The following is a 16,050-nucleotide window of genomic DNA, read 5'->3' on the forward strand; positions in this document are numbered from 1 at the left end:
CTGTGCGATATTTCATGGCACCGCGTCCAGTATGAATGCTAATCATGGCTCCGATGGGGTTGGGAGTGAGTCTACAGGCAGTTCTCGACAGAATTTCAAGACAGAAATTCACACTTACAATTTGCGTATGTGTTGTTGCACATAAATCATCTGTGGAGAGGGGAAATGGCTGCTAAAAATATGTACTTCCTTAATGCAAAATTAGTTAATTTTTCTAAATCACACTAGTGTGTAAAACATATTCATATGAACTCCATGCATGATTTTGCATAAAGCATCTTCATTCGTGGAAAGCAAAAGACTGCCCCTTTAAGGGAATAGCTCACCGCCCAATAAGAAGAGATTATGTCAATTTTCCCCCCTTAAAACCTGTATATGACTCTTTCTTCTGTGGAACACAAAAGAAAATATAGAAATTAATATCTAACAAAAATTTGGAACAATGGAAGTCAATGGGGACCAATGCTGTTTGGTTACAAGCATTCTTCAAAATATCTTCTTTTGTTTTCTGCAGAAGAAAGAAAGTTATACAAGGTTAAGAATGACATGAGGGTGAGTAAATAATGATATAATGTTTGAGTGGACTATCGCTTTAAGTTCTTACATGTATATAGTCGTTTCTGATGTTTTGTTAAACTGTTTATAGCATTTTCTCCCTGAAAAGATCAAACGTTTGCGTTGGTTTAGTTAGAAAAAATAACTTTTCCAGAAATACCTAATAAATTATTTCAGTCTGCATTTTAATTCCTTCCAAGCCCTGTTCGTGCTGATAAAAGCATGCACAGGTAACTTGTGCTCCAGTGTCCAAAGGACACCACAGTATCTCAAAACTATCTTTGTTCTCCCAACCCCATTTATCATTTATAGTCTAATTTGTCTTTCATTTTCTCACTTTAAACCTCATCTTAATTCTGATAAGGTGTAGTGAGATTTGCACCAATGCATAATTTATGTCCCCTCCTGTCCTTCTAATATTCTGTCATTCCTTTTATCATATTATGAGAAATTAATTACATTAGTAACATTCTTGCATCTGATTCATGATTTTGTAGATACCAGGCTGAATTATGCTGCTTCCTGTTGACTCATTGTTGAGGACTGGCATCCTAAGGAGATTAAAAAGGGTTAAATCGCTGATCTATAATACCACATATAAATCGTTTCCTGATGATCTGAAAACATCTCTTCAAACATAGAACGCTTTTCAAGTGTAGGTGTTTCTAGTCTACGTGTGTCTTTATGTCTGTGTATGTACCAGCAGCTTGTCTGTGGCTCACTCATGTTTCTAACTTATCAATTGTAACCAGTTTCCATAGCAACATCTCTCGAGAGGTGAAGAGAGAGAGGAGCAAAAAAAGAAATAGACTTCGGCAATGGAATGTATGTGATCACATGCATGTTTTCTCATGTGCCACAGATTAAAGTGCACTCTGGTGTCCTGCGATAAACGGGCATGTAAAAAAAAAATTTTGTTAGGATTTTTAATTAATAAATTTATCCACCGTGTTCCATTTTTCTGCTCCATTTTCATACTGAATTACTGTTCAAAGCTTTGGCACATTATTCAGCTGTGCAGTCATGCACAGAAAGACTATGCTGGCCGGGCTTTTGGTTTAGATTTTCAGCAACAGAGAGAAACAACTTAACATAAAATGCATTTCATTCTTTTGGTGTCTCCATGGCAACCAAACTGTGTTAGCCTCTTACTGACTCCAAAGCACTCACACTTGCTGTCTCTCTCTCTCTTATCATCACTTTGTAACATTTTCTTTCACTCGAGTCCTTTGGCACAAGACTGTTGGCCTTCAGCATTTGAATAATTGTTTTTTCTTTCTTTCTCTCTTTCAATTTAGTTTCTGCAGAATCCAATATATCTTCGTTTCAGACCGTCTTGTGCTTAAAGAGATAGTTCTGTCAGAAATGAAAATCCTGAGTCACCCTCAAGTCATTTTGAACCTGATCGATGATCTTTCGTTTTTCAGTGGAACACGACAGAACATGTGCTGCTTTTTCTACCAGGGCATAAGAATGAAAGATATGTGTTTATAAAGATATAAGGGTGCCTGAATGATTGTGTGTACTGTTTCTTTTATAGTTGGTTTTAGTACGAATCCAAATTTATGTTGCATTTATTTCCCACCCTTATGCAATAAACAACACACACTTTTCTCTGCAACAGTGTTTTATTACAACAAGAGGAATTGCTTTCATAGAGTATATAAGCTTTTAGGTTGTATCCAACTGAATACACACCGTTAAGTTACCAAAGGTGCTGTACATTAATGAATCATGTATAAAAGATATTGTCATGCAGGTATTCTTAAATGTAGATACTGCATTTTAACAAATATCAAATCACAAAAAGACATTCACTGATGACGTCTAGAATGAAGACCCTAGTCATTTCTCCCTTTCCACAGTACTTTGTTGTGCTAAAAGCGATTGTCCAGGGTATATTCACATTATTATTTGGGTATATCAAGTCAAAGCCTAAATACATAAAGGGGGTCCAAACTAAAGAGGCAGCGTTTCTAAAATGCACTCTGACTGTGTCTATTAAATTACTTGTTTATTAAAATGAGGTGTTACATTTTATATGTGCGTGTGTGTTGAAGAGAATATAATAATACCTCCACCACAGTATTGTGTAATGAATCTGTTCTAGCTACCGCAAAGGCTCAGGAATGATACGCCAGCTTATTAATCTACAAAGCTAGAACTACACACAACTGAGTTAGTTAAATAATCATCATTAATCTACTTGTTAGCAGACTCATGGACACAACACAACACCCAAGATGGGGGTCCTATGGCCCTCAATAACACAGAACAGAGTGGCATAAATGCTGTAGGCCTATATAGTCCAACATCAAGCAAGATTGCCTGACAAGTTCTCGTTTCCTGCTGCAATTGGTCATTGATGTGAGATCGTAATCATTGTCATTGACATGACAACCTCATCACCTGCGTCTCCATCATCTGTATCACGTTCAGCCACGTTGGACAGTCTCACGCACTCAACGCAATTGACTATTCCTCTGTTGCTGCTACAGTTCATCTGTTGGCATTCCAAAAGTGCTTTTATGATTTGTCACAGTCTAATGGGTATTTTAACTCCGGCAGTGGTTGGGGTCGGATCTCCTGTCCCTCAGGAACTGCCTGTCCAACATACCCACATCAATTAAGGATCTCACGGAGGAAGTGTTGTATCGCTTGACCGTCTGTCCTCACCACGGCCCGTGATGGATGAACCCAAAACATCAAGTCGCTCTTATAAAAGTTCTTCAGAAGTGATGGTGCTCAAACAGTTTTTCCGGCTTGTGGTATTTGTCTCATTGGTTGATTGGCTTGAAATATGTGTAAACATCACCACGTAAAAATATACCTCTTTGTGCGTTGTTTTCTTTTTTAAGGATGCTAACAAAACCACCCTAACCCTACTGCAACAACCGAGCCATATATGAATTATTATATTAAACCTCTATTTACTGGTAAATCTACCACAAATACTAAAATAGCAAATACTTAGCAGTAATTAAATACTTTGAAATAACACCACAGGAAATGTGGTTTTGTATTATCTGAACTAAAAAAACATTGCAACATAAATTCCACGGCCTAACATCCTTAATTGTAATAGCATGAATATCTCTTTTTAAGATGAGCAGCAGATTTCAGCAGCCCTTGAGAAATAAAACGATGTTACGCTACCTGAGCCTTTTGTTCCCCCTCTTTATTGCACTTATTTCTTTAGGTCCACTTGTCTTCTCATTTTTGAATGGCAGTGATTGAGGCAACTTTGCTTCGGCGGCTTTAAGTCTCCCCTTGTCTTTAGTCTTCTCTCCTTATGTCCATCGTCCATCCCCACCCAGAAGATCTGAGGAGGAGCTGAACAAGGTCAGCGGTGGAGAGGTGTGGATGAGGGAGAGGAAAGCGTGACATCGTTCTGTCTGTCATCTCTCTCATTCCTTTCATAGTACTTTATTCTTCACTCGATCATATTGCTTAGAAGCTGACCAGAGCATACACCATACTGAAAAAAGGAGGGATTATGAGATAAGCTAATACACTAATTTGTTCTCATAGACAAACTTCAACCATTTTAATTAAAGACTTAATTAAGTTAAGAAATAATATATAGACTTGTGAATAGCAGCTAAATATCTCTCATATCTCAATATCTTCTGTCCTGGTGGGTCATAACTTCCTGCCTGTCTTTAGGATTATATGAAACCTATGACACCTCTTAATTTCTTAATGCAGATATTCAAGAAAACTTAAACCAACCTAAAGCTTAGAAAATTGTTCCTGCAACTTTCATCAAGCCACTCATTTAGAGATATCATTCATGTCTGTGGTTTGCATAATACGCTTAAGATCCCTGAGCCATAAGTATAAGCAGTAGTAATACTGATACTTATCCGACATTTGTTTACAAAGAAAATGGCAGTACCTGTACAGATAGTAGAAGAAGGAGAGCAGGTAGAAACCTAGTTTGCACCAGGACTCTTTTTGGCAGTAATTCAGAATGTCTGCATTCATCACACTCACAGGATCATACATAACCTCAGACCCATCTGCAGGACGGTGAAAAAACCTATGAGAGAAAATGAGAGGAAATTACTTAACACAAAGTATTTTTCTGTAGCAGATGTGAGTGAGAGTTTGTACCTCCAGAGATGATAAAGGAGCAGGGGGATGTTGAGACCTAGAGTTACCCACTCCCCTGCACACATGAACATCAAACAGAAGAGCCCGTGGATGGAATATTCTGGAACCACCAGCTGCAAAAGGGGTTATGAATAGTGTAAACGCATTGAGCTTCTGTTTTCTGAAAGCAAATGTGCAGAAATGCATTCGTCATTGACAAATGTCTCATCCTTTTCACAATCAGTTCTGTTTCTTTGTGAGCGTGTGAAAGAAAAGATCATTTTGTAGTTTTTAGATACAGAATGCTCCAAGGACGTCTATTCAACATCTTTCTGTTTAACAACTTTCTGACTACATGTCAAGGCCATTATCTTTAGTCTACTTTACATTCCTCTTCACAATTTACACGATGCCTTTGCTTCATTTGCTTCAAATTTTAATTCACCGTTTCACATTTAATTCATATTCACATTAAACACAACAAATCTTTAAAGGTGCAGTGTGTCATTGTTTGGAGGATCCATATCTATGTATATTATATGAACTATGCAATTCGCAACCTCACCGCTAAATTTCATACACTGGACCTTTTACATTTATGCATTTGGCAGACGCTTTTATCCAAAGCCACTTACATAGCATTACTCTATACATTTGTTGCTCAGTATGTGCAATCCCCTGGGATCTAACCCACGACCTTGTGTATTGTTAGCGCCACGCTCTTACCACTGAGCTACAGGACAGCTAAATGAATACAGTGAAAGTAAACAAAACTGTAAAGTTTGTTGAGTAAATAAATTTTTATTGATTTATTTATTAATTTGTCATTTTCAGTAAACTATCCTGTGAGCACCTCAAATTGACTTTGTGATCTACCACAATTTCACTTACCCTTCGGAGAAGGTTGCAAATTCTCTCGATGTTCAGTATCCTTTCCCTCTGAGGAAAAACAGAAAAATCCTGTAAGAAATCTAGCAGCAATCTCTAGCTGAAATCATTCTATATGTTGCACAGCATGCATGCATGTCTTGTGTGTGTGCATGTTTTATGGAGACTTTCTTTCGATCCTGCTGTTCACAGTTGGTAGAGTGATGCTGTGTAGTTGATGCTGTGTGAAAGAAATCGTGATCTAAGAAAAGCCTTTACCGCTCTGGTGGGGTTGCTCTGATCGATGGGGTTTTTGAAGTCTGTGCGCAGTTCGTCAAATGCAATAATCTGGACAGAAACAGAACTGGTGTTAGTTGAGCTACCTAACTTTCTTGTTGAAAGTCATCTTTGTGTATTTCTTAAATTAATAAACAGATGATGCTTCTTACATCATGTATAATAACTCTATCCTTTCTTGATTTTAATTGTTTCTTTGTCTCTCTCTGTATGACTTTAACTTTCCGTAACCGTTTTCTTTGGCTTCAAGCTATATTTTTCTTTCTAGCCCCTTCTCCATCTTTTATCTTTTTCACATATAGATCCACATCTCCAGCGGTCCTCACTTCATTGTAATCTGTAAACAGATGCGGTTGCCATGGCTACTGAAGGAGCCCCCAAACGGGTGTCATGGTTACTATAGAAGTGAGTTCACAATCTTATTGGCCGAGAGCCATAAAGAGATGAAGGGGGGTGTCAGAACAAAATTACGGTTTGATAAGCATTCTCAATAACATGGTTTCTCGCCGACATGCCCTCATGCACAGACTCTCAACCTCCCCCATTCTGTCTCCATGCTCCTTCCTTCTCTCACATATATAAATATATACACACACACACGCTCACAGCAAATGACTCATGTTTAGATTCTCTCCCACTCCTGTCATTAGTCAATACTCAGTCATTTCAAGTCTGTTTCTTAATGGCTTTTTAAATGTCTTACACGTAAGGTCTGCGATGCACCACCAACCTGAAAATATCTTGACCTCTGTTCAGGAATTCAAAGAGCCTGTGCGCTGGGGTTTTAGACTTTAGAAATTCTGTTTCAGAACCATTGTGTTTGTCTGCTGTTGCCTTTGTGAGATTGCTGCATCCAGTATGTAGAATACAGATGATGCTGAAGTCTCTGGTGGCGACTGTGTAAATTTCATTTGTAAATCTACAGACAGCGGGATGCCTCAGAAGAACCAATGTAGTACTGATGTGCTGTTGACCTCTTCCTATGCTTAGTTAAACTCATTAAAGCATTTTTTCTTTTTGTCTGTTATTTTGAAAAGATGTGATTGTCTGAGTCTAATGAAATTCTTATTTGTCATTGTATTATTTATTATACTTAAATTTAATTTATATTAAAAAATTATAACAATTTAATAATATGTGACCCTGGACCACAAAACCAGTCTTAAGTAGCACAGGAACATTTTTACTAATAGCCCAAAATCTATGGTATGGGTCAAAGTAATCGATTTAAAAAAAATAATTTAAAGTAAATTATTAGATATTAAGTAAATATCATGTTCCATGAAGATATTTTGTAAATTTCCTACTGTCAATATATCAAAACTCAGTATTTAGATTTTTTGCACTCTCAGATTGCAGATTTTCAACTAGTGGTATCTCGGCCAAATATCGTCATATACTAACATATACACCAATGGAAAGCATATTTATTCAGCTTTCATATTATGTAAAAATCCCAATATCGGAAAAATTGACCGTTGAGACATTGTTTGTTGTCCAGGCTCACATATATTAAAAATAAATGCAATAAATAATGATATATATATATATATATATATATATATATTAAACTGCATGATCTTGAATCTATTTAAAATATAAAAATAAATATTTTTTAAATCATTAAATTAAACTATAAACAATATTAAAAGTATAATACTACAGTTAAGGCATCTACATAAAAGACTTACTAATGTATTTAGATTTTGGGGTAAAATATGAAATTTTCTTAATATGTTTTATGACATTCACCCATATATAATTGTGTGTTCACGTGTGTGATATATTCAAAGCAATTGAAAATTAAAAATTTGAAATAATGAATTAAATATAATGCATACTTCATAATATTACTGCAAAATGTTCAATAAGATGCACAACTAATCATAGGCTACTCATGATAACCTTGTGCACACCTTGGTACTTTCTTCTGTAGTCGTCTGCATGTTCTGTCAATCATTAATCATCAATGACTCAGAATGTCCGCTCCAAAAATAACTAGTACATTTTAACTTCACCTCATGTAAAAGGCTCCTTCTTAAGGGCAGAGGAGACAGCTTGGACAGACACACACCAGTCTCAACGCTCGAAAACTGGCACCAGCACACGCATTCACACTCACGCAGTCAGAGACTTGGCGACGATGCCAGCTCAAATGTAAGTGTGACGATGCTACAGGTAACACATCAAGCTCTTCCACACACTTACGTACCCACTTAGTATTAAATACAGAAGATCTACAGCAAGGTGTGAAACTACAGACAGCTCGGAACTTACCTGCCAGATGACGAAGAAGATGAGGGCAGCGCAGAGCACGAGTGTTAGCATGTAGCAGAAGGCAGCAAAGGTGAAGGCCATGGCTGTGCCGGCCAGCCTGACGGTGAAACGGGTCGAGAGAGGGCAAAGGGGAATCTTCCCCTGCTCTCTCTCTATCTTTCTCTCTGTCTTTCTAACTGCGTCGCCTTCACTTTCACACTGTTGCTGAACACTCTTCTGTTCTCCCTCTCGGTCCAGGTGAGGATGGAGAGGTCTATAAAAGAATCTTCTCGTCTGGAGCTTCAGATATGAGGCGTCTGGCTTTCTCAGCTTATGTCTGTTGGTTATCCACCTCCGCTGGCTGGAGTGTCTTGTAGTGCTGGACTCTCCATGTGTGTATGTGTGTAATTCTTTCTCTCTCTGCTTGGGTGCTTTCGAGATAACTGCTGGAGCTGTTTCCGCTTTTCACTCTTCTTGCAATCTCACTCCTCTCTCCCTCTTCTTCACTTGCTCTTCACTGCCCCTCTCTCTTTTCCTCTGATTGGCAGAGGGTTTTTGGTATGTTGAAAATCTGTCCCCTCCTCCTGTTTCTATTAGTGCTCACTGGGTCCACGCACCTTATATATGGCACAACACCTAAAAAATATATTGTTGGCACATCGGTCACTGGAGGATGAATGCCACATCGCACTGTGTACGATCTGAAACACAGACCAAATTGATGGATGGATGACGAACAGTATTACAAATAGAAGTATTTCTAAATTTGGTCATGTCAATCAATAATGTGACACTTGTTAGCCACTCCGATCAATAGGTCTTCCAATCAGTCATCTTCTTTTAGTTGTAATCGTTATTAAATCAATATTCATGTCTATGTAAATAACAAGAATTATTTTATACTGGAATCTCACTGCAAGCTGCCTTTGCAAGAAATGACATGCTTGACTAGTGATTTTGTGCACCATATGGCTTCTGCAGTCCCCAATGCTTCACTTCAATCATCTATACCCTTGGTTTTAATATATGTGCCATATTTAGATGTGCAGCCATCCAAGGCATGCTGTAACAACACTGCAATGATGAACAATACCTCAAACAATCTAAACAATGACATTTCAGTGATGAGAATGGTTAACTTTTAGCCGTGATGGATTATAAGTGATGATGGTAGCATGTTAGTAGTATCTACCTTTGTTTTCTGAATCAGGAGTTCAAGTCTGTCGGCGTCTGTCCTGGTTCCCCTCATTTTTCTCCAGTCAATCTGGGTCGACACCATGTCAGAAATCTCTGGTCTGTCTTGCTTTGGGTGTCACAGTCGGTCCCATTACAGTGTCTTATTGGCTGGTTGGTGCTCTGGACAGGTACGAAAAGCCAGAAGCAAAAAACGCATGAACGTGCTGGTCGTATTTTGCTCTTTTTTGTTGCGCTGCACATGCATTTGATCCCACGCAGCTTCCAGAAGTCACTTCATTAACCTACCGTTTTTATTTTCCTACCCATGTCTGCCCTAGCTGTTTCCCATTTGCTTCTTTCTATCAAGACCCGTTCTGTAATGCTTCTAACAAATTCAGGTAAAAAATATAAACCCTTTTACCTTTTTCACCTAACCCAACCTGATTAAGATGTTTAGAATAAAATTTGTATCTTATTAGCTCCGAACATGATGCCCAACTACATTCAACAGTCTTCTCCCTCTCTGTGCTTCTGTTTTCTGTCCTGCTTTTCAGCGTACTCTCTCATTCCCTCGAGAGATATGAGGGGGCAGAGGGAGCTCCGAGTCTTTTCTTCTTTGGCTTCCCTTGTTTGTCTCTTACTCTCTCCCCTCCCTCTTTTATTCTCTCAGAGCTGTCTCTTTCTTTCACAGCGTTACTTCCTTGATGAAAGTGCTTCTGTCACAGCAAAAGAGAAGAAGTGTCAGTTTCCATGTCTCTCTATTTCTTATTTACTATATGTGTCAAGTATGTAGATCAAAAGAAACCAAGGAGTGTTTTCATACCGCCTATCCAGATAAAACATCACACATGTGCTTTTTAAATATCATTTTATACAATATAACATAAAACAAATGTATAACATTTTTGACATAAATATTTAATTTATTTAACACAAAATGAGATGCCACATTGATCTCACATATTTAGGTCCCGTGCTTCCTCATTTATGGTGTGCACATTTATTTTTGATTAATAGCCCCTTGGGTCTTATTTTTGTTTTCTTATTAGCTTTAGGCCTATTTCAAAACTTCACTTTTCTGTTTATTGCATGTACTTTATGCGTGGGAAATATTTATTGCATCCATTTCACTTGCGAGAAATGTTCCCTAAGGTGAAGTCGCTAAATTGTTCTAAAATTAAGGCTTGTGGTTTGCTTTTATTGCTTGTGTTATTGAGACTGCAGGTATATCGACAGAGCTTTCGGCTTTCTAATCATACTAATAAATGTCCTTAAGCACTTCCAGCATCTTTGATAGATATTTCAAGCATGTATCTGAAAGAGAAGACATGGGTGCTGTACTAATGGAATCCAAGAGTACCACCTGGTGGATTCTTCTGCATTCTCTTCACTAAAGTTTGAAATCTCCACCTCTCCATGTTTAATATATGTAGTACTATCTGGTTTTACCATCCAAAATGTCTTCTTTATTTATCAAAGGGTGTAGGATCAAAGTGCTATAAATACTGACTTTAAATGTATGGTAATGTTAGAGCTGCTGTAATCAATGACTTTCTGAAAAACATAAATGTTTGTAAAATTGTTTCAAAAAATGTAATGTAAAATGTAAATGTAAATGACACTTATATGACTGACTCTATTGGTACATTTATTAGCATTTGAATTACCATCGTTTTATCAAAAACAGTTTATAGTTAAACTGCTGTGATACAATTGTTAATTCTCATTAAATAAAACCTAATGTAACCTGCATACGAAGATATTTATTTAAAGGGAAATCATTGACCTTAATCCACAGTGACTAACTGGTATTTTGCGTTTAGAAGCAGTCTATTCGTTTAAATCTGGGCCGGAACTAAAACGTCCTGGGTAACGTGTCACACCCGGACGGTATTGTCAGCGCACAATATCGTGTGCTCTTTTTTTGATCAACATAATCGTTCCAAATCACTCATTGTCGTTTAAATGGCTGCCCAAAGTCAAATATGTTCAATATGGCTAGGATCCGAAACGGGTATATTAAAAGGTAAGAAGTTATTGGGATATTCTTAGCTTTTTTCCGACAGATGGTCCACCTTTTCAAACTAGCTAGCGAACCATGTTCAGTACACGTGAGTTCGGCACGTTCTGGCCTTTTTGGCTTCTTGGTGCTAATATCTTATTTTTATCCATATTTCACATCAAGGTGTAAGTCTGAACAAAAAGCAGGCGTTTAACTTTTGTGAAATGAGCAGTCTGAGTCGTGATCAGGAGGTGTGTGTGATGGCTTGGGGAGATGAACACGAATCAGAGGTGAGGACAACTGACCGGATTGATTATTATCATCATCATGTGATTGACATTGGGAGCTCATGCCTGCATGTTTGTCTGTATTTACAGATGCTAGTGGGCAGTGTCAATGGGACAGTTAAGACGTTCAGCACGGATAAAGGCATCTTCACAGGGAGCAGAGAATGTGGGGATATATCACAGGGCAGATTCACAGGACTGGCTGTTACTGACAGGTAGCTGTCAATATGTTGTCTTTCTACACAATATGATACATCACAAATGTTTTTTTACATTTGCAATTTTTTAACTTCTGTTGACATTTCCTCTGCATCTTTTCAGTTCTTGGATCACATGTGTAGAGTCAGGATTACTGAAGGTGTGGAAGGAAGGCAGCACAGATACAGTAAGTTAATGGATGAAGATATGATTAGATGATTTCTGCATCTCCCATTTGTACTTTATTTCGAATCCTATGCTCCGCCTTTGTCTGTCCATAGGTTGAGGTAAATGTTGGCAGTGGAATTTGCAGAATGAGGCAGAACCCGTCACAGCGCCATTGCGTGGCGACAGGAGGGAAAGAGAATCCTCTCAAAGTGTGGGACCTTGAGAGACCAGATAAAGCCATTTTCACAGCTAAAAATGTAAGGCTACAAAGATTATAAACATTTGACCCTCCGTTAGTTTACGGTCAGTGTAACAACTGTGCTGTGCATATTTTCTCAAATCAGGTAGCCCATGACTGGTTGGATATGCGAGTACCTGTGTGGGTGAGAGACATCGGCTTCATCCCGGACTCGGATAAAATAGTAACATGCACTGGACACCATCAGGTTTGTTGTGTTTACACCGTACACACAATTAACATTAGGGATGTTAAGTACAGTATATACAACTGTAGAAAACAATTAAGAGACCATTTAAAGAAGATTTCAGTTTTTCTGCGTTTACTTTTTTTAGATATGTATGTATGTAGGTAAAATTATAATTTTAGTTTCATTCTGTGAACTACTCTCCCAAATATCGTATAAAAATATTATTTTTATTAGCATTTATTTGCAGAAAATAAAAACTGGAGAAACAGGTCAAAATAACAGTATTTTCAGACCTATAAATACTTTTTTATCACAGTTTCATGTGTCTTGTCATGCTGTCAGTCTTTCACATTGCTGTTGGATGACTTTGTAACTCCTGAGGTTTGATTTTGTTGAAATTCAACAGACACTGGACTGGAATGAACACTGTACATCTCGAAATGCTGATTTAATGAAAATTTGGAATGGTCTCTCTGGGGCGGTTTTCCGGACAGGGATTATCTTAAACCAGGACTAGGCCTTGGTTCAATTAGGATATTCATATCGTTTTTAAAAACATACGTTACAAAAAAAACATTACTGGTGGGCATCTTGAGACAAAACAATCCCAGTGATATATTTTAAGATATGTCCCTGCATGTTGTTTTTGATTAAGACACCTCTAACATTTAAATTAGTCTGGGACAAGGCCTAAACCCTGTCCGAGAAACCGCCCCATAATGTATTGCTGCAGCATATCATTTAATATAATTTATTTTATACAATAATATATAATAGTTTATATTATAGCTTAGAAATTATCTATTATCTACTTGACATAATTTCTTCTGTAGATTCAGTGTGTCAAATCGAAACCATGATGATGTAATGATCATTCTGGTTTTCTTCCATCAGGTGCGTGTGTATGACCCCTCAACCTCTCAGAGGAGGCCTGTGTTGGAGGTTCAGTTTGGAGAGTACCCCCTCACAGCTCTCTCTCTCACTGCCAACCAGAACATAGTGGTGGTTGGTAACACTCATGGGGAGCTTGCCACTCTCGATCTCCGGAAAGGTAAGTAGGTTGTGTGGATGGATGAGATCTGCCCAAAACCAGTTTCACTTGTTATTATTGAGAGACTATATTCAGTATTGTTTGTTGGCTCTGTATGTGCCCTGGATCTCTGTGTTCCAAGTATCAAAGATGTAGCCAGCCAGTCTGCAGATATACAATGTAATGTTGAACTCTTGAGATTATTATGTTGTCTGACCCAGTTGCTTACCTCGCTCTGCTTGCGTCGTGCTGCAGGGCTCCTGTGTGGGTGTCTTAAGGGTCTGTCGGGTGCAGTGCGGGGGCTTCAGTGCCATCCATCCCTTCCATTGGTTGCCTCCTGTGGTTTAGACCGCTTTCTGAGAGTACACAGCCTGGAGGATCGCTCCTTACAACACAAGGTATGAAGAAACCGTGTTTTTTGTTGTACTTTTCTCTCTCTCTCGCTCTCTCTCTCTCTCTCTCTCTCTCTCTCTTTCTCTCTCTCTTTGTTTTCACCCTGAACTTTCTCTGTGTTTTCCATCTATGATTTATATATACACTCTCCACTTATTTTCATCTGTTGCATGCACCATATTATCAGAAGTGCCTCCCACTCAAGTCGTGTTTGTATAAATGGTAATTTTTATGACCATATTTTCTCTATGCAGGTATATCTGAAGTCACGACTCAATTGTGTCCTGCTCGCGAGCCGAGAACTAGAGGTAAACAGCAGTTTCATGTCAAAAAGCATCATTTTGATGATTTGCTTTTATGTAACTGGCTATCAATAATGACCATACGCTTCTCTTACAGTCATCCAGTGTTGATGTTACTGGAGATGTAGAGGAGGTGAAGGCAGAGGACAAGGATGAAGACGAGGTTTGGGAGACCATGGAAACGGTTACAGAGAAATCCAAAAAGAGGCCTGCCGAGAAAGAGAAAGCAGCTGTTACAGGGGTTGATGGGAAAAAGAAGAGAAAAGTAGCAAAGAAATAATAGAAAGACAATTACGGTGTTATTTGTACAAGGACATTTTTAAACATGTTTCTTTTAAATGGGGACAATTGTACCATCAATAGCCAATGTTTAATTTGGCTTTATAATAATGTTTTTGTCATTACAGTTTCTCATTTTGCCCGTGTAATGGTTTTGAACATTTATGAAATGATCTGAATTGTTATTTTTAGATTACAAACAAATTGTGAGCAGGAGTATGAACCAGTTTGTCCCTTCCACCATTGCAATTCTGAATTAAACAGAATAATTGAATCTAATGAAGCGTCTGTACATCACAGGCACAAAGGAAGAAAATATGTACTTAGGAATTGCAGTTTTCAGTTGTCATGTTGATGGCTTTACCATACTTCTTTATGTAAAGAATTAAGAATATAAAACATATGTTTATGTTTGAATTGTTCTGTATGTGTATTTTACTGGGGTATGAAGAGAAGAATCAATCTGTGCTGGTTAAAAGACAGTAGCTTTGAGTGAGAAAAGTTGTGCATACCTTTGGTGTGTGGGTGTGTGTATGCACAGTTTCAATCTTGACCATTATAAGCTATGCACACTTGAACACACCCTAGCCCATTCCCTGATAAGATAAGGGACATCTTGGTTTGCTGTAGAAGCCACATTGTAAATGAGACAATTTGTAGCTAATGACTGACTTATTTTTGAACGCTTATAAAATCAATCTGTGGATTTCAAACATGTTAATCTTATAATACTAAAGTTACTTTATTTGCTATACCAATACACAGGAATTCAATCAAATGAATCTATGTTTAAATGTATTAAGCATTTATGGTGCTTTAAAGGATTTTTACATTTAAGGATTTCTACAAGTATGAAATCACGCAATGCTATTTAAAGGATGTTTAGTTGATTTCATAGGTGACAGCTTTCATGTGACATTTTAAGATGGAAACAAAAGTAAATGAAAACGTAATAAACTATAGAGCAAAGGGCATAAATATGGAGTAATGCAGTAAAACTATAAGCTGAACTCTGAAACCTGGCAGGATAGAGTGGACAGGTGTCGTGATTGCTGACTTGCAATTACTAGGTAAAAGTGAAGCTTTAGGATAACAGCCTCAGAATCCCTAAATGGTTCTGCTAAATGTTGGCCTTGACTGACTTGAATGTATTAAGCATTTCATGTTTGTGATTAGAGTTTTATAATAAATCTGGAAAGATTTCATTTACTCTTGAGATTCTTTTTAAAGAGCCAGAACTACAACAAAATCACTGCATTGCATCAAATGCATTATTGTTTGATAGATTCCCACATGTAAAATATTAAAATAAAGCTTATAAAACGTACATATTTAGAATAAGACGTACAAATTTAGATGGTGTTGGGGTTTGTGTCACATTTTAAAGGTATAGTTCACCCAAGAATACAACATTTACATACCAACGAGTTGTTATAAATCTGTATCAATTGCTTTTTGAACACAGAGAAAGATATTTGTAAGAATGCTTTATAACCAAATTGTAATCTATGTAATTCATTCTGTCTCTTTTGGTACATTCATTGGCATCTTTATTTTGAATTCATTTTTTTGCAACCGAACAGTTCATTTGCAACTGAAATTCCTTTACACAGCACATACTTCTGTGCTCTTTAACCTAACAATGGCAATAATTAACCATCTACTCTAAACACTTTATTATCCTGTTATAAACTCTTCATTCTTTGATCAATGTTTA

General features: G+C 37.5%; 2 protein-coding genes across 2 annotated transcripts; one reads left to right on the forward strand and one right to left on the reverse strand.

Moving 5' to 3' along the window:
• Positions 1 to 2,168: 2,168 nt before the first annotated feature.
• On the reverse strand, positions 2,169 to 9,828 carry cnih2 (cornichon family AMPA receptor auxiliary protein 2). Its single transcript, XM_079447924.1, has 7 exons — positions 9,263 to 9,828; positions 8,092 to 8,771; positions 5,797 to 5,865; positions 5,542 to 5,589; positions 4,672 to 4,784; positions 4,454 to 4,597; positions 2,169 to 4,033 (listed from the first exon to the last, which is right to left on the reverse strand). The coding sequence occupies exons 2-7, from the start codon at positions 8,170 to 8,172 to the stop codon at positions 4,006 to 4,008; spliced, it is 483 nt and encodes a 160-aa protein (XP_079304050.1). The 5' UTR covers positions 8,173 to 8,771; positions 9,263 to 9,828; the 3' UTR covers positions 2,169 to 4,005.
• Positions 9,829 to 11,082: 1,254 nt separating this feature from the next.
• Positions 11,083 to 15,543, forward strand: wdr74 (WD repeat domain 74). Its single transcript, XM_079447915.1, has 10 exons — positions 11,083 to 11,272; positions 11,432 to 11,538; positions 11,626 to 11,750; positions 11,857 to 11,920; positions 12,015 to 12,158; positions 12,246 to 12,347; positions 13,224 to 13,380; positions 13,615 to 13,757; positions 14,007 to 14,060; positions 14,152 to 15,543. Exons 1-10 carry the CDS (start codon positions 11,212 to 11,214, stop codon positions 14,332 to 14,334), a joined length of 1,140 nt encoding a protein of 379 aa, XP_079304041.1. The 5' UTR covers positions 11,083 to 11,211; the 3' UTR covers positions 14,335 to 15,543.
• Positions 15,544 to 16,050: the final 507 nt, after the last annotated feature.

Source organism: Barbatula barbatula (genome assembly GCF_947034865.1).
Source record: "Barbatula barbatula genome assembly, chromosome: 24".
NCBI lineage: Eukaryota > Metazoa > Chordata > Actinopteri > Cypriniformes > Nemacheilidae > Barbatula > Barbatula barbatula.

Bases quoted from the DNA above. Each gene is read 5' to 3' on its own strand.
- cnih2 (XM_079447924.1), bottom strand. From the start codon at position 8,172: ATGGCCTTCACCTTTGCTGCCTTCTGCTACATGCTAACACTCGTGCTC. The intron at 5,590-5,796 runs GTAAAGGCTTTT...GTTTTTCCTCAG, and splicing joins AGAGCAACCCCACCAGAGCG to AGGGAAAGGATACTGAACAT. The intron at 4,034-4,453 runs GTACTGCCATTT...TCCTTTTTTCAG, and splicing joins TTCTTCTACTATCTGTACAG to TATGGTGTATGCTCTGGTCA.
- wdr74 (XM_079447915.1), top strand. From the start codon at position 11,212: ATGGCTGCCCAAAGTCAAATATGTTCAATATGGCTAGGATCCGAAACG. The intron at 11,539-11,625 runs GTGAGGACAACT...CTGTATTTACAG, and splicing joins GAGATGAACACGAATCAGAG to ATGCTAGTGGGCAGTGTCAA. The intron at 13,758-14,006 runs GTATGAAGAAAC...TTCTCTATGCAG, and splicing joins ATCGCTCCTTACAACACAAG to GTATATCTGAAGTCACGACT.